This window comes from Podarcis liolepis, assembly GCF_965112155.1.
Source record: "Podarcis liolepis genome assembly, chromosome: Z".
In the NCBI taxonomy this organism is placed as follows: domain Eukaryota; kingdom Metazoa; phylum Chordata; class Lepidosauria; order Squamata; family Lacertidae; genus Podarcis; species Podarcis liolepis.
The window spans coordinates 5053496-5079432 of NC_139570.1; the positions used below are offsets into that span (position 1 = coordinate 5053496).

At 44.2% G+C, this 25937-nt stretch overlaps 1 protein-coding gene across 8 annotated transcripts in view; it reads right to left on the reverse strand.

Annotated features, from left to right (window-relative positions):
* FGF13 (fibroblast growth factor 13) overlaps positions 1–25937 on the reverse strand; it is a 235833-nt gene that overhangs the window by 7414 nt on the left and 202482 nt on the right. For all 8 annotated transcript variants that reach the window (XM_083486599.1, XM_083486598.1, XM_083486596.1 and 5 more), the window contains one exon: positions 22529–22632. In XM_083486599.1, the coding sequence (XP_083342725.1) occupies positions 22529–22632 (104 nt within the window). The remainder of the gene's footprint in view (positions 1–22528; positions 22633–25937) is intronic.

Below are 25937 nucleotides of genomic sequence, written 5' to 3' on the forward strand. Positions count from 1 at the left end.
TCGTCTTGCGATTTTTTTCGTGTTGCGAAGCACGGTGTCGGGAAAGTTTTGGAAAAGCTTCAAAAATCACAAAAACCTCAAAAAAGGCTACCACACCACGTGCTATGAGTTGCTCCTCGAAGTCAAGTCACAGCTGTATTAATGGTGTTAAGAAAAAGGAAACAAACTTGCAAGACATTTCCGTCTCGCGAAGCAAGCCCATAGGGAAAATCGTCTTGCGAAGCAGCTCTAAAAACAAAAAACCCTTTCGTCTAGCGAGTTTTTTGTCTTGCGAGGCATTCGTCTTGCGAGGTACCACTGTATGTAATAAAGCATATACGGTAAATATACTTGTTCCTCTCCTCAGACACATGTATTTGTCGTGTACATCCAGTTCATTAAAAAGGATAAAGTGCTCACAGCATTCCAGACGGTTCAGAGTAAAGCACTTCTTTTGCTGAAGCAAGCTGGCGGGAACGAAGAGTAACACCGTGGAGTACGTCATCCAATTAAGAGCAGTAGAAGCGGAGCCAAGAGCGTGCCGCGGGTGATTATAGCTTGTGTACAGTAATTTGCTGCTGTGCAGAGAGTGCAACACTTGCTCCATTCAGAGATGAATGATCAAATTAGGAGCCAAGCCACACCATCTTCATCTTGCAATTTCTTCTTATGGCCCCCTTGCTCAGTCGTGCTGGAAATGCAGCTGCAACTTTCACCCGGTGGGATGCTTTCGTGGGCTTGCATAAGTTTAGGAGACATGGGTAGCTGTTGACTGATCGGGGCATTTGAACGCTAGTCTCCCAACTTCTATCCCAATGCTTTCTAACCACACTGGCTTACATAAGCTGATAACTATGTGTTTTGGGACACACTAATAGCTACGTGCTTTATCCTTGCTACTGGTCATCAGGGCTGCACAGAACTCAGGCGACATCAGATGTTTGTGGTGCAGGAAACCAAATGTCAAGACAAGTCGGTCTTCTAGGAACCTCAGCTGATGACCCCCTTTGACTCATCCATCCAAGGTATTTCTAGGAACACTTATCTACTCATTGCATCCAGAAGTCTGCCTCATATTGCATCAGGCAATGTGCCCTTCTAGCCCAGTATTGTCTACTCTGGCCAGAAGCTGCTCCCCAAGATCTTAAGCAGAGAAGTGCCATTCCTGATAATCCAAGAAGAAGTGCCAGGGATTCAACTGGGGACCTTTGGTGAGCAAAGTATTTTCCCCTGCCCTGCAAGTTTATTTTTGGAAATGCCCATATAGTGCAGAATCTGAAGGCAGCCAAATGTCCTGTTGAACCCTCAGGGGTTTTCTTCATGAAAAATATCTCCATCGAGTGACTACTCTCAGTCACTCAGCAACCCACTCCTTTGCTACTTGCACATTATCAAGAAGCAGGATCCCATTACCACAGCATGACCACTGAGCTAAAAGTGTCTTTATAAAAAGAACAACATGAAGTTAGCATTTCCATCCAGCTCTTGATACATCAGGATTAAATTATAAGATAAAGCCAGCCGCCTCCGTGGCAGACTGATAGAGATGCAATTTGCAGGATTTTTGTTTTTGCTTTAAAAGTTAACCTTGACAGCCTCCACCATCAGTCAGTTAACGATCAGTCAACAACAATGGGATAAGGGTGGAAGTTAAGTGGTAGAGCACCTGCTTTGCATGCAAAAGATCCCTGGTCCAACCACCAGCATTTCCAGGTAGGGCTAGGAAGAAAACCTGCCTGGAGGAGCTGCTGCAAGTCACTTCAGACAATCCTGAGCAAGATGGACCAAAGTTCTGATCCCATGTAAGGCCACATTCACACCATACATTTAAAGCACTGTAACAAATTACTTTATTTTCTCCCCAAGGAGAAAATAACAACATTGAACTCGTCAATAACCACTGTGGAGGTGCAACAAGCCATTCAAAGATGTAAGATAGGGAAGACACCGGGCCCAGATGGCCTCCCGGCTATCTATTACAAAAAAATTAAAAGAATCATTATTTCTACCCATGAAAGATATAATGAATGATATTCTTTTGAATGATATATTTGTTTTTGTATGGTGTAGGTGTAATGGGTGTTTTTCCTTTTTCTTTGTGTATTATAAAAAACCAAATAATTTTTTAAAACAAACAAACAAATAAATAAAAGCACCATAATTGCAATTCAAAGAGTCAATGTATCTCCTAAAGAAGTTATTTAAGTGTTCTGTGAGTTGTCAGGAGGCTTCCTATTCCCCTCTCAGAGCTACAGTTTCCAGAGTTCTCTGGGAAGCAGGATTGATGACTAGTTGCCAGACTAATAGATAAGGGGTATATAGACAAGGGGTAGCTAACACAGTGCCCTCCAGTCCAATACAATAAGGCCTATGGTCAGGGATGGTGCGTGAAACAACCTTTGGGTGGGGGGCTTCACTTTAGCTATCCCTGAAATAAGCAATGTACTGAAAATTGTCTCAAACCTTTGTTGAGTTAGGGACTTCCCCTGCATGAGAAAGCAGGCTGCAGCAGATTGAGTGGACAAGACCAATAGTGGGTCCAACGATCAAGAAGGCAGTTATTGAACATGCTGTAGAGAGAAGTGAGGGGCCGATGGGCTCGTCCACCTGGGAAAGTAGCCCATCTAGGAGAACTCTGATCCTAAACCTTCACTGCCTTGTGGAATATATTTGGGAGAAGAAAAGGCTATGGAGTAAACCCCACACAAATCCAGAGCAGAGTCCCTAAGGCATTTGACTGGCCCCCTGCATTCCTCCTTCTGGCAACTCCTGCAGCCAAGCTGGTGGCAAAGGGATTGCTCTGCTTTCCTTTGGACCACATCAGTGAGGCCAAGATGGGGTCTTGTCATCTGGGCACCTCAGGAACATCCTCCATACACACTGCCCGGGCCCCAGGGAGGTCACTTCAGTGCTGCTAACGCAGCAAAAACAACATGGGAGGCAGCAGTTATGAGTTACCAGCAGCCATGGAAGGCACTGTGGTTCTCTAGTGGTTTCTCTTTACCCCTGAAGGCACACTCTATTGTGCCTTGAGACAGACAGATGCAAACCACAGCAATACACTGAAAACCCACCATTAGAATGGGTGAGCCATGTTTGGAGAGCAGGCTCATATATTCCAAGAAGTTAAGAGGGTGTTTTTGTCAGGAGTCCAATATTGTCTGTTTGAGGTCTGCAGAGAGACACACACATTGCAGCCAAACTCCACAGCCTGACTGTTAGGGCAGGCCAACCAGCACTGGAAGAAATGGCCACCCACTTGGATGGTTTTAAAAGAGGATTGGATGGATTCATGGAGGACAAGGCAATAAATGACCATTAAGTAAGATAGCTATGCTCTGCTTCCACAGTCGGAGGCTATAGGAGGGGAGACTGCCCTTCTGATGTGGTTCTGCTTGAAAGTTTCCCATGGGCATCTGTTTGGCCACTGTGAGAACAGAATGCTGGACTCGATGGGCCATTGGCTTGATGCTGCAGGCTGTTCTTATGTTTTTGTGAGAACATATGCATCACTCTTGTATAAGAACAGGTCACATATAAAGCACTCTTATAGCACTTTAGAAGTTGTGGCTTCCTCTCAAGAATCCTGGGAACTGTGGTTTGTTAGGGGTACTGAGAGTTGTAAAGGATGTGTTGATACGACCTCAGATCAACCACCTAACCAGTTGAATATTAGTAGTAGTAGCAGCAGCAGTAGTAAAATGAAGAAGTAATAATTCACAACCCCTACAGCAGAAAACAAACTTCTGTTCTAAAGAGAAAAGGCCCAGCAAGTTCCATTTGCCACCCATAATTCTTTGCCCTGCCTGGTGCTCCAAACTGTAAATTAGCCAGACCTTTTGTTCAAACAAAGCAAGTATCTTATTATTTTAAGCTTCTTCATCGTGCTGCTCTGCATAATAACCCCACAGATGGATCTGGAATCTGGTCTATGTGAAAGAGCCCTTTCCAGCATTTTTGCTCCAGAGAGAGAAGAGAAGAGAAGAGAAGAGAAGAGAAGAGAAGAGAAGAGAAGAGAAGAGAAGAGACCTAACCAGCTCTTTTGCAATGGTTGAAACCGCCAACTCCTCTGAAAGCTCAAAGATGTTCAGTAAAAGGAAGGGCTTTCCCCAAAGATCTAACAACCTTGGTCGATGATGAAATAACTCCAGCACTGTTCAAACTCGGGGGCTGCCTTTTCACATCAGGCATACAGGTTGATCGCTAAAAGACATATTACTGCACACATATAGCACCTGTGCTTTAAAAAATGAAAAGAAAAGATGGCACCAACTGCCTCTTGGCAAAGGTTTTATTATTATATTTTAAGGCCTGATTAGCTTGGGGCCGTGCAGTGTTGGGAATCCCCCCCCCCAAAAAAAACAAAACCCCAGAAAGTTTTCAAAGGCTTTGTTTTTCCATGGCCATTTTTCCATTTCATAATGGAACTTTTCATAATGCATTTCCACCCCATTTCATAATGCTTGACAAAACTGATGGCCACCAACCTGGATGGCTTTAAAAGAGAGGATGAATGCTATCAATGGCGATGGGCTATGTTCCGCTATCAGATCCACTGTGTCTCTGAATACCAATGGCTGGGTATCACAAGTGGGAGAGAGCTGTTGTGCTCAGGTCCTGCTTTTGGGTTTTCCACTAGCGTCTGATTACACTTACACTTACACACACACACAGAAACAATTTCACCACCACCTGTTTCCACCCATTTCCCAGAAACATGTAAAGGGGAGAATATTAAACCTGGTCTTGGTTTGTGACATCTCATTGAAATGCATAACTATATATATATATATATATATATATATATATATATATATATATATATATATATATGTTTTCGTAGATTTTCACGGGTACAGGAATGCAGGTTTTGGTGTCCTCGGGTGTCTTCCCGTGTAAAAGTTGGGGTGTCTAGGCGACGTTTCGACGAGGTCTCACTCGTCATCTTCAGGCTGGTGCTTTCGGCTTCTTGTTACTGGAACAGAGCGGGATCTCAGTGTTTGAGTTCCTATAAATACTGTAGAGGGGTGTGGTGTATTGCCTCAAAAGTTCTGGGCAGAGGGGAAGTTCCCAGGCTAGTGTTCTTTTCTTCTTTTGTTCCTTAATTACTTGAGGGATATCTTGAGTGATTTCTTGAGTGATATTCTGAGTACCACTTAGGTGGGTCATTAGGTGTGGATTAGTTGCTAAAGCCTTCGTGTCTTGACCTCTTGAATTTGTGAAGAGTTTTTCTGGGAAGATGGCTGTACTGCACTTAGTTGTGCTTTGGCTTGGCTTCGTGTATAGGGGCGAGCTGTGGTTTTGTGCCCTGTGCCAGCCAGATCTGTGTAGGGATTGCAGGGGGGTGCAGCATCCGGAGTTGCCACCATGGTTTGGTTACTGGATGGTGTCTGTAATTTATCTGTGGAGAGGGTCTGGGTTTGGGTCTGGTGTGGTTGATTGGTGGTGGCGTTCTGTGTGCCTCTGGATCTGGTGTCGGTTTTTGTGGGGAGGGCTAATTTCCAGATGTCTGGCAGGCGGGACGTGTCGTCACGCTTGTTCATGTTGTGAGGGTGTTTCTCTATCTCGATGGCTTCCATGATTATTCTCTTGTGGTGATGTTCCATGTTAAAGAGCAATTTGGAATCTGCAAAATTAATTTCGTGTCCTGTTTCTTTCATGTGTTGGAAAAGAGAGGAAGATTTTTCTTCTTTTTTGACGGCATTCTTGTGTTCTGCGATACGTGCATTTATTCGTCTGTTTGTTTGTCCAATGTACGTGGCTGGGCAGACTTTGCAGGGTATTTCATAGACCCCTTGGTTTTCCAACTGGATTTTATCTTTCAGCCCTATGCAGAATCCATCTCTTCACACGTTACAAACTCCTTCCAGTTCATAGAAACAATAAAGAAGCAAAACCTACATCCCGATGACCTACTTGTGAGCTTCGATGTTGTATCTCTCTTCACACAAGTGCCCATTAATGAAGCCTTGACAGCCATTCAAAACAAATACAATCCCCCCGAATACATCCTGGACCTGACCAACCACTGCCTAACCAACACGTACTTCATCCACAATGGACAAAGATACAAACAGATAGAAGGAGCACCTATGGGATCACCCCTCTCACCGGTCATCGCAAATCTGTACATGGAACACTTTGAAACCAATGCTTTAGACAAGTCAGAACACAAACCCAAACTTTGGCTCAGATATGTTGACGACACCTTTGTAATTTGGCCGCACGGGAAAGAAAAACTGATAGCTTCCTCACACATCTCAACAGCCTACACCCCAAAATACAATTCACTATGGAAATAGAAGCCAACAACCAGCTTCCCTTCCTTGACGTCCTAATCTACAAAAAACCTGATGGCTCCCTAGGACACACTATCTACCGGAAAAAAACACACACCAACCGCTACTTACATGCTCAATCACACCACCACCCTGCACAAATAAACTCCGTAGCCAAGACCCTCATCTCCAGAACCAAACGCCTGGCTGACAAAGACCACTTGACAACTGAGTTACAGAATCTCTCAAATGTGTTAATCGCCAATGGATACCAGCAAAACAGGGTTAAGAAGCTAATCCAAAAAGAAACACCCCCCAAAAACCAAGACACGGAAGAAAACAATGGCATGGCCCTCCTTCCTTATATCAAGGGCACTACAGATAAAATTAGCAAAATCCTCCATAAACACAATATCAAAACAGCCTTTTGCACCAACCAAAAAATAGCCAATATCCTCAGAAACCCCAAAGATAAAATCCAGTTGGAAAACCAAGGGGTCTATGAAATACCCTGCAAAGTCTGCCCAGCCACGTACATTGGACAAACAAACAGACGAATAAATGCACGTATCGCAGAACACAAGAATGCCGTCAAAAAAGAAGAAAAATCTTCCTCTCTTTTCCAACACATGAAAGAAACAGGACACGAAATTAATTTTGCAGATTCCAAATTGCTCTTTAACATGGAACATCACCACAAGAGAATAATCATGGAAGCCATCGAGATAGAGAAACACCCTCACAACATGAACAAGCGTGACGACACGTCCCGCCTGCCAGACATCTGGAAATTAGCCCTCCCCACAAAAACCGACACCAGATCCAGAGGCACACAGAACGCCACCACCAATCAACCACACCAGACCCAAACCCAGACCCTCTCCACAGATAAATTACAGACACCATCCAGTAACCAAACCATGGTGGCAACTCCGGATGCTGCACCCCCCTGCAATCCCTACACAGATCTGGCTGGCACAGGGCACAAAACCACAGCTCGCCCCTATACACGAAGCCAAGCCAAAGCACAACTAAGTGCAGTACAGCCATCTTCCCAGAAAAACTCTTCACAAATTCAAGAGGTCAAGACACGAAGGCTTTAGCAACTAATCCACACCTAATGACCCACCTAAGTGGTACTCAGAATATCACTCAAGAAATCACTCAAGATATCCCTCAAGTAATTAAGGAACAAAAGAAGAAAAGAACACTAGCCTGGGAACTTCCCCTCTGCCCAGAACTTTTGAGGCAATACACCACACCCCTCTACAGTATTTATAGGAACTCAAACACTGAGATCCCGCTCTGTTCCAGTAACAAGAAGCCGAAAGCACCAGCCTGAAGATGACGAGTGAGACCTCGTCGAAACGTCGCCTAGACACCCCAACTTTTACACGGGAAGACACCCGAGGACACCAAAACCTGCATATATATATATATATATATATATATGCACAACACCAGTGATACTTAGGATCCTAGTTTGTTGCTGAAATTAGCTGTGTGTTTTTTAATAAAAATATGATTATTGCATTCATTTTGCTTGCTCTTACTTTTTCTGGCTTATTGCTATCATTTCAAATATCAACCGGCCCCAGGATCATCTGATGAAGAGCTGGTTAAAAACTGACAATAACTAAATAAATGTAAGCAAATAAATGAATCAACTACAATGGCTTTGTTCTGCCTCCAGTGACAGAGGATGCCTGCCTCCTTGCATATCTGAAGCGTGGAGAGTGCTCTTGCACTCAGGCCCTGCTTGTGAACTTATGATAGGCTTCTAGCTTGCCACTGTGAGTACAGGATACTAGACAAGGATGGGCCTTTGGCCTGATCCAGTGGGCCTTGCGTTATATTTTTGTTTCATTGGGCATCACAGTTGTGGATAGTGATGTTGCACTTGGATTCTGTTTGTGGGCTTCACAGACGAATCCTTTTGGCTGCCATGAGACAGGATAGTGGACTGGGGGAGGGGGCGGCCTTTGGTCCCAATCCAGCTAAACTCTTCTTACTCTCTTAAATGAATAAATAAAACAGAAGGCTCTATCATGACAACAATTTATGTAGGAGCTGCCAGAAGATTTCCCACCCCCACGTGCTGCCTTGTAATATCAGAAAAGATCAAGCGGAGTCCAATATTAGAAAAGATAAAGGTTTGTCATGGCAAGAGCCTCCATTGACATCCAAGAAAGAATATTTATGAGGAGAAGAGGAAAGAGATGAAAGATAGTGGCGTTGATGTGGCATGCTTTTGAAAAATGGGCCAACAGGTAATTAAGCCTTCAAAAGGAGAGAAAGCAACAGTGGCTTGCAAGCTTGCAAGAGATACCAATCTAAATAACGGCACGACTTGTTTACCCTCCCTCTGGGACTGCTCAAATCTCCTTAAAGATTAATCCAGAAGAAGAAGAAAACTCACAAACAAAACATTTCCACTTTTTCCTGGAGAAAACTGCTTGAACATTGTAGTCACATGGGAAGCCTGTTGACTGGCATGTTTGGGCCCCTGGTAAGCTCCCACTTTGTAGATTCAAATGCAGCCCAATTTGCCTACCCTAGGGATGGGGATTGTCAGGACTGGGAGCTGAATGTGACCCTCTGGAGATTCTATGTGGCCTTTGGTACTCTTGCAGGCAATGCCTTCTCCCCAGGCTGTGTCCACTGCCAGCCTTGCTCCACACCCTTCTTGAGTGCTTTTTCCTGGCTGGAATGTGTTGAGCTATGAGAATGCCTCTTGCCTGCCTAGATGAAGGATGGAGAGATGTTTTGGTGTGCATGCAAACCTCCAAATTTTGTGTGGCTGGAATGCAACCGGCCATAAAAAAGCAAGAGCCACACCCATTGCTCCACCCATTTTTACCTCTGGCCCTGCCCACCATTGGTATGTGGCCCCCCAGAAGGTTTCCCAGGAGGGAATGTGACTCTCAGACTGAAAAAAGGTTTCCCCCATCCTGGCCTCATCTCTCAGTCTCATTAGTGAGACACCAGATCAAGAGGATTAATGGAAAATGTCATGACATTTACTAATGCTTTGACATACCAATATCAATACCACAAGGTAAATGGTGAGAATGACCATCTCTTACACCAGTAAAATTGGAAAATGTCCCATCTTACAGAAACAGATATGTTTTGATTAAATAAAGGCAATGGTTAGCCAAAAATGAAGAAATGAAATTAGCAACCAAAGAGGAGCAGGAGATCTAAAATGGCCAACAACCCCAAGCAGTTAGTAGACTGAAAATTTAGAAGAAATGCCAGTCAAGAGAACCAGGCCCACAGTTTCAAATAAAAGTTGAAAATATCTAGGAGCCCAGTTTTGCATCCAGAAATGGAAGTGCATTCATGTCAGGAGCATATAAATAGGCTGATCCACCCCTATCATTAATTAGAATGGGCATCTTGTGAGGCACCCACCCTCTGATGACTACTCTGTGCACATTTTTCCAAATAAGTGAACTCCTACTTTTAAGGTATAGATTCAGGAGTAGCCAATGTGGTGACTTCCAGAGGTCGTTGGACAACAACTCTCATTGCCCCCAATGGCCAGGGATGGGGCAATCTAACAATATCTAGAGGCCACATTAGTTTAGAATAAAAGAGGAGGAGAGAGAGGAAGGGCATGTACAGTGGTACCTCGGGTTAAGTACTTAATTCGTTCCGGAGGTCCATTCTTAACCTGAAACTGTTCTTAACCTGAAGCACCACTTTAGCTAATGGGGCCTCCTCCTGCCACCGCGCTGCCGGAGCCTGATTTCTGTTCTCATCCTGAAGCAAAGTTCTTAACCCAAGGTAATATTTCTGGGTTAGCGGAGTCTGTAACCTGAAGCGTATGTAACCTGAAGCGTCTGTAACCCGAGGTACCACTGTATTTAAGTAGGCATGGTGTGAAGATAGCAGACTGGGAGGGAGGGGGTTTCCTCCCCCTCTCACAGTGCTAGAACACAGGGAAATCCAACGTTAGAAGATTCAGAACAGATCAAAGGAAAAACATATCCACAAAGCAGATAATTAAGCCTTTGGAATTTGCTCCAACAAGATGCAGCGATGGCCACCATCTTGGATGGCTTCAAGAGAGGGTTAGAGAAGTTCATGGAGGATAATGCAATGTTCTTCCTCCACTCTCAGAGCCTCTAAATACCAGTTGCACACTAGTACGTACAACTGGGGAGAGTGCTGTTGCACTCACATTCTGCTAGAGGGCTTCTGATTAAGTCAGTTGGCCACTGTGATAACAGAATGCTGGACTAGAATGGCCTTTCGGCTGATCCAGCAGGGCTCTTCTCACATTCTTAGAGAGCATTTTCTTCTGGCTTCTTAACACACCAAGGGAAGTCAGCACAGAAATATTAGTTTTGAAGCTCCGACAGCAGGCTCAGAGCTGATATCTATTTGTGGCAAATCCGTTAACCAGCTTCCCAGCAACAGCTGTGTTCGCAGACCATAGTCTTCCTCTGCCTAAATCACCATCATGCTCATTTGCACATTTCATTTCTACCCAAAAAATAAAAATCAATAATTTCAGAGGACCATGATTGTCAGAAATGTCACAGTTTCAAAAGCAAAAAATTAAACCCAACAGAAAGCTGGAATTTGTTATTTAAATCGGAAGCCACAGAAAAACTTAATTTCAAGGCAAACAAGATTAAACGAGAAGCAGAATGTGCACACATGCCAACAAGGAGGGGAGGGGGAGATATATATTAACAGGACAGAATTTGCAAATACAAAAATATGTTTTCCTCACTTAATTGAGCAAATTGGCATTATTAAATTAATGCTTTCTCGAGCTGAACGCTGTGGATATTTTTCCACCACCGCTACTCCCTGCCAATGTGTATTTACAAAATTAAGAGAGAGGATAAACTTTCCAGATCTGCTTCCATGCTGCAGAAAAGTCAACATCTGTCAACAGTAATGGCTTTGGAAGGACGACTCGCAGCCAACTCCTGCAAATGCGTAACCCCGAGTTAAGTCCTTCTGTGTTTAATGGTGTTTCAGCTAAATGTGGATAATATTGCAGCCCTAGCAGCACCAATGTGACCTCTCCAGGTTGCAAGCCCGGGCAGTGTGTTTGGTGAACGTTCCTGAGCTGCCCATCTTGGTCTCACTAATGTGGTCCAAAGGAAAGCAGGGCAATACATTTGGCATCAGCTTGGCTGCAGGAGTGGCTGGAAGGAGGCATACAAGACACTACCCAACTGCCTTAGAGACTCCTCTCCAGATTTGTGTAGGGTTTACTCCTTAGCCCTTCTTCTCCTGAAGATATCCCACAAGCCAGCAGAGGTTTAGGATCAGAGTTTTCCTTCTCCCTGATGAGCTAACTTCCCAGGTGGACAAGCCCCATCTGCCCTCACATGCAGCACATGCAGAAACCACCTTCTTGGCTGTTGGACCCACTACTGGTGTTGCCCATTCAATCCGCCAAAGCCTGTCTTCACATGCAGAGGGAAATCCAAAGGGTCTACTATTGGTATGCAAATGTTCATATGGCTGTAATGTGGGCCATGGCTCAGTGGCACAGCATCTGTTTTGTATGCAGAAGATTCCACATTTAATCCCCAGCATCTCCAGGTAGAGCTAAGAGAGACTTCAGTCGCAAACCTTGGAGAGCTTGTGCCAGTCAATTCTGTGTCTTGTGACACCACTGTCATAAGAAAAAAATTACATGAGAAATTGGGGGGGGGGGAAATACCTGACCACTGGGGAAAAAGAAAATCCCACAGAAATTGAAGCAGCTGATCAACAGAGCCAGTTCTACTGAACATTTTGCCATATGACCTGTTTCCCGGGTTTGAAGATGCTCATCTCCACCATTTCAGACCCTCCCAATAGGTGCTGTTGATGCCTATTGATTATATTGGACAAAGACATCCTAATGTGGAGAGATCTTCTCATTATCAGTTTAATTTGGAGACAATTAACTTTGCTTTTCTGATTGATATCTGGCTGTTCTTGTTATTTGTATTTAAGTTTTCTTTTAATGTCAGCTATTAATTGTACAATTAAAAGTAATAAATAGTACTCAAAGGGTCAAAACTAATATAGCAATTTCTTCCAGGTCTCAAATGAAGCAATTGAAATGAATGTTGCAGACTGGCTTGTTTATTCAGAGTGCAGCATTAGGTTGTTTTTTGTTTTTTGTTTTTTGTTTTTTTGACACATAATTCAGAGTTTCCTTTATGGAGGATTTGGATGTGTTGGGCAGTGGGGAGTGAAGATCCTTGCACCCCTCTCCCAAGCACCTATGAGATATCTCTCTCACACTGCTCCATTATGCATTGCAGAGAAAATTCTTATCCATGAAGGATTTCAAAGCCATGTGCAGCTCAGATGAATTTGCAAATGCATGTGTAATGAAAACAATGAACCTAGTGGGGTTGTCCGAATGTGGTGGTTCAAACTCCTGGTTGCCTAACTTTCTTGGATAAGGATCCCCAAACTGTGATCCTTGGTCCACCAGTGCTCTGCAAACTTCATTCAGGTGGTCCATGGCATCTGTGGATTTGTGGCTGAAGAAGAGAGATGGTGATCACGTTAAATGTCAACACTGGTTTCTGACTGCATTTTTATTGCTTCTTATATTGTATTTTATTATATTACAATTTCAATTCTATGGAATTCAAACTGTAATGAAATAATACAATATACAGGCATACCACAGAGATACTGCTGGTTCAGTTCCAGACCACTGCAATAAAGCAAATATTCCAATAAAGTGAGCCACACTTTTTGTTTGTTTCTTTGTTTTCCAGTGCATATAAAAGTTATATTTATACTATATTGCAGTCCGTTAAGCCATGGCCCTTGGCTTCAGGGGCAGGAGGCAAAAAACCTGGCTCTAGCCATAGCCAGCTCCACTCCCTTGGCCAGAAGAGGGGCAGTGGTGGAGGGAGTGGGCTTCCTTTCCCTGGAAACGGCCAGGCTGCCTGCAGCTGCACCCATGTCCCCATTAGGAGAAATATCTGCAAAGTGCAAGAAGGCAAAACATAATAATGTGAGGTGTGCCTGAACACATATTGTTGCATGCAATTTGGCTAATGTAAACATTTGCACAAAGCAAGTCCCCAAATACATTGCATTTTGTGTGTGCTACTTTCATTAATATATGCATTTGCATGTACAATTTGAACGTAGTATGTGCATTTTTGTACACACAACTTGACTGGAGAACTGCATTGCAAAATTCAGAGAAGTGCGACTCTTAAAGGATGACCATGTTTTGGGTTGCATATTGTAAATGAGAGGCATTCACTTTTAATGTGAACTGAATCTTTCTCTCATTCCTATAAGGTACTTGGTCGGGAAGCAAAACACACAGATCTGGGATAACCTTTGCTCCCACAGTCCACGAAAGGCCTAGATCCAGGGTGGAGAACCTCTGGTCCAGGACCAAATGTGGCTCCCCATAGCTCCCTATCTGGCTGCCAGGTCTGTTCTCAGTTCCCATCTCTCACTGCCCCTCCTCTATGCCTTGCTTTGGCTTGGCTGGAAGTGCCCTTGGCTGGTGACCATGCCTCTTGCTTGCCTAGATGGAGAAACGGGTGTGCAGAATCCTCTGGCTTTCACCTGGCTGGAACGTAGCCTAGGGAGTGACTGTCGTATTGGATGCTCTGCCCATTATTTTTACCGTCAGCCCCTTACCCAATTTTACTTCCAGCTCCATCTACTACAGACATGCAGGCCCCACTCCCCAAAAAGGCTGTTCAGGGTTTAAAAAGGTGCCTGACCCTGGCCTAGCTTTCCCCCACAGTTCCCCCACAGTGAACCACAGGAATTTGTTCTTATTTAATCTTATAGAAGAGAGAACGGATGAATTCTAAGGATGCCCATCTGACCCAGTGTTAGAGAGATTTCTGGTGGGGCAGAACATGACTGGGCATGTGGCAACCCTCACCTCTACCGATGTGCCACTTCTTGCATTATTCAATTCAAATCAGATCCATTTTTTGAGGCCATTTGGAGCTGCTTTAGCAAGGCAGGGGCAGAACGAGGTTTGCTCTCTCTCGTACGTTAGATCTTCCTTTCCTTTGTGCTAGCACCGAGTTTTTTGGAGGGAGGGATTTTTTCTTATCTTTTTTGAACCATCTCAAAAGCTGCAAGCATCAGCCTCGCAATGACAAAAGGAGTGTGTGGGCGTGCAGTTGATCAATTCTAGACTGTCACTGGCTTTTCATTTACTACTCTGAATGTGATTTGGGGGTGGGGAGGTTTGTTGTTTTAAAATGAAATGAAATGCACAGAAGTCGCATGAAATTCTCAAAAACAGAAAATGCCAAAGGAAGAGGAAAGACATGAGGGGAAGGAAACACCACCGAATGTATTAAAAGCACCCAAGAGCCAGTGCAGTTCACTGGGTGGCCTTGGGACAGTCACTGTCTCCTGGCCTAACCCACTTCACAGGGTTATTGTGAGGATAAAATGGGGGAGTGGCGGGAGGAACCACATATGCCATCTTTAGCTTCTTGAAGGAAAGGTGGGATGCAAATGTAATCATGAAGGAAGGCGCATGGTGAGAGGGGAGATTTGATTAGGTTGAATTTCACACATTGAGCAGAAGTGGCCAGTTGGTTCTTTAGCTACATACTTCTGGTCAGCTTTGTAATGGGAATGTTAGCCTTACATGGGCTCAGGTGCTCCTTTGCATAAAAAATGTTCCTCCCCACTTTGCTTTGCCTGTGGCCCTGCAGGCAGGTTCCCTGCATTGCAGGGGGTTGGGCTAGATGACCCTCGTGGTCCCTTCCATCTCTACAATTCTATGATTCTATGGTAACCAGCACAAGAGAAGCTCAGAAAGAGCCAATGAACCATAGCTCAGTGGTTGGACACCTCCTTTCGATGCCCCAGGCTTAATCTCCAATGGCACCTTTAGGTAGGTGAGGGAAAGTTCCCACAGAGCTACCGCCAGTCACTGCAGACAGTATTGAGTTGGATAAACCAGTACAAGACAGGAAATGTTCACTGTCCAAACCACTGCCAAAGTCACGGGTTTGCATCTGGAAGAAAGCAACAGAAATGGAACTTGTGCAGACTTTGTTTGCAGTGCCAACTCTGCAATGACCTATTGCAGAATGAATCCAGAGGATTTTTAAAAAAGAAAGAAAAGAAAAACCAGGGTAAAACCCTCCCTACTTAGAGGGAGATAATTGGCTTCATATAGAAACATCCCTTCGAGAAGCGGATTCCTGGCTGGAACAATTGAAACATTGCTCTTCTGCCTGTACTGCACAAGCACAAGGTAAAACGGCAGCTGGGATTTTTCTCCCCTTCATAGAATCATAGAATCATAGAATCATAGAGTTGGAAGAGACCACAAGGGCCATCGAGTCCAACCCCCTGCCAAGCAGGAAACACCATCAGAGCACTCCTGACATATGGTTGTCAAGCCTCTGCTTAAAGACCTCCAAAGTAGGGGACTCCACCACACTCCTTGGCAGCAAATTCCACTGTCGAACAGCTCTTACTGTCAGGAAGTTCTTCCTAATGTTTAGGTGGAATCTTCTTTCTTGTAGTTTGGATCCATTGCTCCGTGTCCGCTTCTCTGGAGCAGCAGAAAACAACCTTTCTCCCTCCTCTATGTGACATCCTTTGATATATTTGAACATGGCTATCATATCACCCCTTAACCTCCTCTTCTCCAGGCTAAACATGCCCAGCTCCCTTAGCCGTTCCTCATAAGGCATCGTTTCCAGGCCTTTGACCATTTTGGTTGCCCTCCTCTGGACACGTTCCAGTTTGTCAGTGTCCTTCTTGAATTGTGGTGCCCAGAACTGGACACAGTACTCCAGGTGTGGTCTGACCAGAGCAGAATACAGTGGCACGATTACTTCCCTTGATCTAGATGCTATACTCCTATTGATGCAGCCCAGAATTGCATTGGCTTTTTTAGCTGCCGCGTCACACTGTTGGCTCATGTCAAGTTTGTGGTCAACCAAGACTCCTAGATCCTTTTCACATGTACTGCTCTCAAGCCAGGTGTCACCCATCTTGTATTTGTGCCTCTCATTTTTTTTGCCCAAGTGCAATACTTTACATTTCTCCCTGTTAAAATTCATCTTGTTTGTTTGAGACCCCTTGAGTCTCTTGAAATGCAACTCTCCCTCCAAGGAAAGAAGGGAGATTCCTGCCAATCCTCTAATATCACACTCAGGAAGGGCCCCTCCTGAGGTCCTCTTTATTGTGCATTCATAAAGATTTGTGCTCATGATATTATAAAGGTAAAGGTAAAGGGACCCCTGACCATTAGGTCCAGTCGTGACCAACTCTGGGGTTGCGGCGCTCATCTCGCTTTATTGGCTGAGGGAGCCGGCGTACAGCTTCCAGGTCATGTGGCCAGCATGACTAAGCCGCTTCTGGCGAACCAGAGCAGCGCACGGAAACGCCGTTTACCTTCCCGCCAGAGCGGTACCTATTGATCTACTTGCACTTTAGGGCTGGTCAAACACAGCCCCTCTTTCTATACTGTCTGTGCCTGGACAAACTGCTTCATTTCCAATCATTGCATATCCTTTAACTTCCTGCTGAAACCCCTTAACTTTTCACACGACAAACATTCTGGGGGTTGTTTGACTGATTTTGTTGTGATATGGCCCCTCCAGACACCAGAACTAATAAAGTGGAATGATCTGCAGACAGTATAAATCTACAGCTAATGCACTATTGTTAGCACCTTCCGCACCTTTAAAGCAGTATCATGCCACTTTAACCAGTTGCAGCTTCCCCCCAAAGATTCCTGGGAGCTGTAGTTTGTTAAGGGTGCTGCAAGTTGTTAGAAGACTCTTATTACCCTCACAGCACTACAGTTCTCAGAGTAGTTTGATTTCCAATTCCTTTCCCAAGGGAATTTTGAGAATTGTGACTTTGTGAGGATCTCCTAACAACTCTCAACACTCTTAACATAATTATTTGGGGGAAGTCATGACTGGTTAAAGTGGCACCATGCTGTTTTAAATGCATAGTACACCTGGGGCCTTTGAGAAAAATTCTGCTTGCCATTTTACTCCCCTAGTCCTGATCGTGCTATGATTTAAGCTAAGGTGCAAAACTGCACAGGCTCAAATTATTTCCTTTGAAGAAACAATTCAGGGGTGGCAACATTTTTCTTTCTTTCCTTTCTGTCTGTGCTTTGCACAAGTCTATCAGGAATGAAGCAGAAATGATAAAGCAATGGATGGCACAGGGTGGGGTGGAGCAGGAAGGAAGGAAGAAGAGAAATTGGAATAGTGAGGGTTGCGAGTGAAATCACAGTTGCACATAGCTGTCTAAAAGCCAGCTCCATGAGGCCATTAAGTCCAAGGCCAAAGACAGCCACTCCATTGAACCAAAGCTCTGCCACTTCAGCCCACCTGTAATGTGCAAAAGTAGCTCACAGAGACTGTGTAATGTAGAAGAGCCACACTTCCATGGCAGAGCAAATGCTTTGTGTGCAGAAGGACACAACCTTAGCACTTGGCATCTCCAGGGAGGAATGCCTTCAGTCCTGGAGAACCGCTGGCAGTCAGTGCAGAGAATATGGATCAGTGGTCTGACTCAGTGTAAGCCAGTAGCTTCCTCTGTTCCCTCTTAAGGAATAACGATGAGGACTAGACTCCTAACTTCTTTTTGAGAGCAAGAGCTGCAGCCACATGGTGGAGCACACGTGTTGCATGTGGAAGGTTCCAGGTTCAGTTCAGGCACCTTCAGGCAGAGTTGAAAGCAAAACTCTGGGGAGTTGCTGCCAGTCAGCATAGGCAATATTGAGCTAGATGCACCAATGGTCTGACTCAGTATAAGGTGGCTTCTGATGCTCCTACAATCATTGAGTCAGTTGCACTTGAGCTGCTTCTCTCTGCCGGGGAGCTCTCTCTGTCCCCCCCCCTTTTCTTTTTTGCGATTCTACCAGCAGCATCTTTTTTTGGCTGCAATTTGCAGATGTGAGAAATCTCTAGAAAGATCTATCTGTCAAACACAAGCCTTGGCAGCCCACACATTCATCACACTCCACAGCCTTAATTCCACCCCATTCCCGATTACGGATCAGCAGGCTCCATAACCAGCCACCGCGCCACTGCTTTCACTTGAGCTGCAGAAGGCTCCTTGCTGGAGGAGCCCGGCATGCTAATTGCTATGCGCTGGGGCACGGGCGAACCTGAGCAAACTGTCAGAATGGAATGAGAAAAATAAACTTCCAATTAGCAAGTGGGGGAGGGGGGAGAGAAGCCATTTCCTTAAAAAAAAAAAAAAACCAACCACCAACCTCCTAAGTCCAAGATCATTTATTCATCAGGCCCCTTTCCTTTAAAAAAGGCAAATGATAAGGTCACTGCATAAAGCAATCCTTTTCAAAGGTGTACAGTTAAGCAGATTCTAACTCTCCAAGAATTTAAGAAGAACCCCACGCCCATCTACTGCAGTGTCCTGTTTTCAATAGTGGCTAGCTAGATGCCTCTGGTGTCCCCATGAAGGCAACACCTTGTCCTGCTCCCCGCCGCCCCCCCCAAGATCTAGTAGTCAGAGATAGGCTGCTATGGCACATGGAGGTTCCATTTGTCTGCAACCGCTAACATCCACTGATTTATTGCATTTTCATCCCATCCTTTCTCCTAAGGAGCATAAGATGGCATCCACTGCTCATCTTAACCCTTTCCCATTTTATCCTCACAACAAGAGCCCATTGAAGTAGGTGAGGTCTTTGTGGGTGAGTGGATCTTGTCACTCCCAGTCCAGTACTGTACCCAGGGGAACCCCTGACTCACTGGGTACTGCTGAGCCACCATTTCCATCAACCCTTACCATTGGTCATGCTGGCTAGGGATGCTGGGAGTTGTAGTCCAACAATATCAGGCGGAACAAAGGTTTTCAACCTTCCCTGCCTTAGAATATTCTTCCTCCCCTACAGCCTATGAAAAGAAGCTCTAGAGAAGAGCAGATGGGAAGTCCTGGGCTGAACATAGCTGATGCTGCACAGAAAGTCAATCAGTAGCTATATGCACCAGAAACCTCTGGAAATATCTTCTCCCAGCAGATTCAGTGAAGCCCAAGCATCTCCCTAGGTAACACCAGGGAGGTGATTAAATCTTTTGCCAATAATAACAATAACAATAATTCATCCTGAATGAGCCCAGGGTGGCAGACACGGCAAGGATAAAACAGTTCTAAAAAATTCTAGAAAGAGTTTTAAAACATTATCTCAGGCAAGAATCTCAGGGTTGCTTGGAACAGTGTCTTTCAAACCATCAAATGCCCTGGTAAACAGCAATGTTATACTGTTTCTCCTGAAAGCCAATAGTGAAGGAGGCAGATGCACCTCCACAGGGAGGGCAGTCCACAAATGGGGAACCACCACCAAAAAGGCCCTGTTGTGGGTTAACATCAACTAGTCAACCCTAATGGCAGAACTACTACCAAGTCCTCATTGTAAGATCTGAGATGGATGATAGGGGAGAAGATGCACTTTAGGTACTTGAGTCCCAGTCCTCCTAGGGATTTATGTGATAGAATTAACACCTTGAATTTGGCTGGTACCCTATCTGCAGCCAGTGCAGTTCTTTCACAGTGGCAGCAGCAGCAGCAGCAGTAGCGGGTGATTCATTCCTTGGAGGTTGGATCTGCTGCCCGTGCGGATCCTGCCGCCTGAGGTGGTCATCTCACCTTGCCTCATAGGTGGGGCAGCCCTGCCTTGGAGGGTATAAAACTACTTCCACCCACTTATTCCTGACTACATCATAATAATATGCATTGCACTGCACAACCTCAACCCATTAAAGAAACAATGAGCACTAACAGCAGGTGCAAACATCAACCTCACACTCAAAGTAGCTCAAAGCAGCCTTACACACCAGCTGCAAGCAAAACACTTTGGTTGCAATCATTTGTTTAAGTGAAAACAAAACACTATCTTCTTTCCAAGCTCCCCTTCCATCCTCAATACATATTTACCATTTGCTGTTATGTAGTCGCACCTCATATTTTATGGGCACAGATTCAATGCACTCACTATTATTGCCATTTATAGACCGCTTACCACCTGAAAGATCTCAGTGCAGTTTACAAATACATTAAGCATATATACATGGTGAGCACAATAAAATCATGTCAAATGATGATATCAGGTTGGGTGGGTGAGAAAATACTGCTTCAGCTCCAGAAGTGTGATTGCCACTTCGCCAGGAGAAATCACTGGAGATTCAGCCCCATTCATTGCTACATTTGAGCTGTACATTTACCTGGAAATAAATCCCATAGAACTCAATGGGTAGACAAGTATAAAAGTGCACCGTGGAAGTATAAACTTGTGAGGATTACAGAAAAACTCTTTTCGTGGATGACGTAGAAGAAATCCACCTCTGCAGGACTCCCCCCCCCCTTTTGAGGTTCCACTTTATTGGATATGCTTACTGGCATTGAACTCAAAATGCTGTAACCTGTGTTTTTTCTTGAGTCATATTTCAAGGGTTTTGGCATTGCATTTGGCATATATTTATATATTTATGTTTTTAATAGCTGTTTAGGATTACTTGGCTCTGCGATTGCAGGCTCTCTTTTTTGGAGATATGTTGCTTTAGCTTTTTTTTAAAAAAGCCTAGCAATAATAAAAGTCACTTTTCTCTGTTTTTCCATGCAAATACAGTTGTTGTTTTTTTTGTTTTTATTAAGTATTGCACTGAGGACATATGTTCAGAATCCAAATGCCAACATTACAAAAACATTTATTCCTGATGGAATTCAAACATATCAGAACCCAAGAAATATCCGAATGTCAGAACAATAATGGAATACCAGTCTGTTCACCCCTAATCCCCAACTCTGAATTTGGGATATGGCCACATAACCAGATTCTGTAATTGACTAGCCTGATTTCCACAGACAAACCTGGACCTTGATGTTAAACATAACCACTCTCAAAATGCCTGTTACTTCTAGCCTGAGACTGAGGTGCTCAGGTTCTGCTCATGGGCTTCCCTGGTAAAGAAAAAGGACCGCTGGACGGTTACGTCCAGTCAAAGGTGACTATGGGTTTGTGGCGCTCATCTCACTTTCAGACCCTTTCTGGGTCATGTGGTCAGCAGGACTAAAGTGCTTCTAGCACAATGGGACACCATGACAGAAACCAGAGCACACAGAAATGCCATTTTCCTTCCCGCCACAGTGGCAGTGCCAGATTTACATATAAGCTAAACAAGCTATAGCTTAGGGCCCCACTCTCTTGGGGTCCCCCCAAAAATGTAAAGGAAAAAAATGGATATACATTTCCAAAATATAAGATAAAAAACAAATAAAATAAAACCTACATACAGCAACAGTGTTTTGTGTTGTGTAGGTCCATAAATTACCATATAGCATATATTCAACACAAAAAACAGCAACAATTTGTGGTTGACAAAGGACAGCTGGACACATAAAGGGCCCCATTACGTTCAGTAGCTTAGGGCCTCTTCAAAACTAAATCTGGCCCTGCACAACGGTACCTATTTATCTACTTGCACTTTGACGTGCTTTCGAACTGCTGGGTTGGCAGGAGCTGGGACAGAGCAACGGGAGCTCACCCCGTCATGGGGATTCGAACTGCCAACCTTCTGGTCGGCAAGCCCAAGAGGCTCAGTGGTTTAGGCCACAGCGCCACCCACATCCCTGTAGCATCTGATCAGCCACTGTGAGAACAGGATGCTGGACTAGATGGGTCATTGGACGGATCCAGCATCCAGACTCTTCTTCTGTTCTTATGAAAAGGTTCCAGGCATACTGTTGGTGACAGTGACTTATTATGATTATTACATCATTATGCTGTGGATTTCATTTTTTAATTATTGTATTGCATAAATTATGTTCTTAATGTAGTGCTCAGCCCTGGGATCTTTGGATAAAAAGTGGCATATAAATCCAGATAAATAAACCCTTGGTGGGTTGTTTTTTTTGGGGGGGGTGCAGATCCATTAGCCAATAAACATTTTTAGTAGTCTGCTTAGCAACATCGTAATGGCCTTAACAACAGAAAGCGCCTCTCTTTTGAGTTATGAAATTCCCCTGTGCAGTTTCCTGCCAGTTATCCAAACTTAGCATGGGAGATCAAGTCAGAGGGTTTACATAAGGTGCAAGGCAAAGGATTCAGCTGCAATTCTGCAAAGCAGAACTGAGCAGAGAAGCACGCTGCAATAAACCACTTCCAAAGAGCAGCCCCTATCCCCCATCGTTGCACCAAATAAGCATCATTACATTGTTTCCGGGGCCTGGGTTTCTGACACACACAAGGCAGGATAAATAAACCAAGAGTGTGGAATGCAGTTGACACTTACCGAGGTGTACAAGTATCCTTCGCTGTTCATGGCTAAGTACAGTTTTGTTTGGACGCCTTGAATTGCCACCACTCGTAAACCCACAGGTATGAGGTTAAACAAAGCTAGGAAGGAAGAAGGAAGAAGGAAGGAAGTTAACCTCTCCAGATTTCAGCAACAACTTCAAATCTTTCATTGAAAGAGACATTTTGTGAATATTTAATATGAGCTTCTTCTTTTAAAGCAAAGTAGTACAGCAGGGCATCCACACACCCCCTTTATAAAGGAGAAAAGGCAAGCTAATCAACTCTCCTGGGGGTGGGATGGGGGAAGAACCCCAATGGATAAGATCATTTCAATGATCCATGTATGCAAGCTTCCTGCATCCAACAGCAACCAAACAGATGCCTACAGGAAGCCCTTAAGGAAACTCTTGTCACTGTCGCTCTTTAGAAAATTGTATCCAGAGATAAATTGTCCCTGACCATGGAGGTTCTGCATCTCCATTGTGGCAAATAGCCACTGATAAGTAGGAAAAGACAAAGCTGCAGGAGCCCCAAGTGACAATGAAATGATATCAGAAAGGACGATTATTTGAACATGAACAATTATACATGCAAACACTTGGGTATGCTTATGTAAAATGCAAAATTACAAAAATACAAATTCTCCAAAATATAACCACTGTGTGAAAAACAATGAAGTTTTCCATGCAATACAGATAATTAAGGACGAGAGCTCCAAGATTAAACTTCGCTTCATGTTGCTTCAAAATCAAATTGGAGAATTATTCACAAGTAGCATAACCTGAGATATAATTCTGGACATCTTATCAATTAGTATCAATTAGTATCTGATTCACAGAGAACACCATTTTTTCTTATTTGGTGAATTTGTATTTTAACATTTTGTATTTTATACAAAATGTGGGATGAATTTACCCCACATGTGCCCACTGAATCATTTTGATTTGCGGAACTGGCATTGTTACCAGTACACAACTATACGTGCTCTGTACTTGCAAGGAATCAATTTCTGGAACTCCCTGCCTATTCACATCAGATAGGCAGCTTTGCTGCACTGTTTTGGCACCTCCTAAAACTGTTCTTGTTCAGGCAAGCCTATCCAGGCACACTGAGCTGGTGTGCTTTAATCTTTTTCCTTTTTTAAAAAAACTTGTTATTATCTTTAAAGGTTTTTAATTGTTTTAAGTGTTTTTATTGATAATTTCAATATTCCTTAGAGGTTTTCCTACAATCAGGTGTAGCATCAATCCTGTTAAATAATAAATAAATAAAATAAGCATATACCCACATATGTTCATGTTTCAATTATTATTTTTGATATCATTTCAGTCTCACTTGGGTTCCTGCAACTTCTTCCTTTGTTACTTACACATGATGAACCCCTCCTCTGTTTGTTGTTGTTTTTTGTTGTTGTTAAATAGCCACTGACAGGCATATGATTACATGAATTTCGAGGATGGTTGATCCTTCATCTAGCTGGTAGGTAGCCTGCCAGTCTGTGTTCACGCCTCTCCTCCTGCGATTAGAGCATTGGACCAGGGCCTGGGATGCCAGCAGCTGGTCACAGTCTTTCAGCCTAACCAATCTCAAAGGGCTGTGGTGTGGATAGATTTGTTGCATAATTGCCTAGTTTGTTGTGGTTGCAACCCACCCTGCATAAAGCATGGATAGGAAATCAAATAAAATAGGGGACAAATAACTAAAATGCAGAGGAGGAGAACCTTTGGAAGTCCCAGAAGCAGTCCCAATGATCAGTTGGTTGCCGGGGCTTCAAAGCACCGCAGCATCTGACTTCATTGTGATGGAAGGTGATTGACAGGTGGTCAGCCCCACACACTTATCAAATATGGCCCATACAGGATATAGATGTGTGTATGTAGGTGTGAGAGTGTCAGTGAGCAATCAAAAGAGATGTTAGATTTTGGATGGTACTTGCTTTGGTTTCAGTACATAGATATGCAGCAGTCCATTTAGCAAAATGTATATACTGCTAATCATAAATAAGCAAATCGTCTAAGCCATTTACATAAAACCATATAGAACATTATTATTTTTAAAGAGCAAGAGACAGACGTTGAAAGGCAGCAGGCAGGATAACAATTCTAAAATACAGATACAATCAACAGGTTTTTGTTTTTTATAAAAAAAAGAACTCAAATGTCCATACTAATATTCTATGTGTTGTTCATAGACTGCAGGTGGGACACAGACCACATAGAGTGCATGGGACTCAGAAAACTCAGCTGGTGCTCTATAGCTCAAGGAAAACCTGGCAGCAAAAGGCAGCACTTGTTTGTTTGTTTCTCTTCGAAAGTTGACCTAGATCTGCATGTACCCATATAAATCAGCAGGTGTAATTTTTTGCAGATTTGGGCCTGCACCCCAGGTCTTTCCAGCACTTAGGAACACCTTAGACAGCAAGTCAATAACAGCAATACATATCAAAGCATCTCCCTTGCAGCAGCAGCCTGCAACCAATTCATTTCAAAACATGATAATACAGCAATCCAAACAAATGACCCAATTCTGCAACAGTTCATTTCAATAATGCTGACATTATAATGACATTTCAGCTTCGGTAGAAGATAGGCAGTATCAGCCACTAAAGCTAACACAAAATCAATTATTATTTATCAGTTGTTAGAATACATTTTGTTAAAATACATAAGCCATGAGTTGGATACAATAAAACTTTCCGGTGCAGCCAGGTATCCGTCATCCATCAGTTCTTCCAAAGAGCCAAGTGCTGTGAATAGAAACCAGATACGGGCACCCAGAAAACTGCATTATACTGAGTCAGACAATTGGCCTATCTGGCTCAGTGTTATCTGCACTGACTGGAAGCAGCTTTTCAGAGGCACAGACAGACGTCTTTCCTTGTGGTCAGTGGCGGAGCTGGGCTGATCAGCGCACTGCGTGATCCTCCCCAGCACCCAATCTCGGTGAGGCTGTGCAATCCTCCCCAGGGGCCGATCTCAGCACAGGGGGCACCCCCCCTCATTACTCCCAAGCATACAGCAAGCCGGGGGGAAGGGGGAGAGCCACAGCAGCTGCTGCGCCACTTGCCGCTTTGCCGCTCGCTGGGCTTGGGGGAGTAGCGGGGTGAGTGTGTGTGTGCCGAATGTCACCCCCTTCAGGATGACACCTGGGGCGGACCACACACCCCACGCCCCTCTTCCTATGCCCCTGCTTGAGGTCTCAGGAGAGGCAGGGTACTGGACATGGGACAAATGTGTGCACACTGAATCCCACAAGTCCCCATGATCATCACCCTGTGCGCAACTGCCCTCCAGACATCCTCGTGCTGAGTGTGTGTGGGAAACTGGCCATGCTTTTGTGAGGTCTTCTCCCCCCCCCACAACCCCCACCCATGCACAAATTGATGTGGACTTGTGGTGAACTCA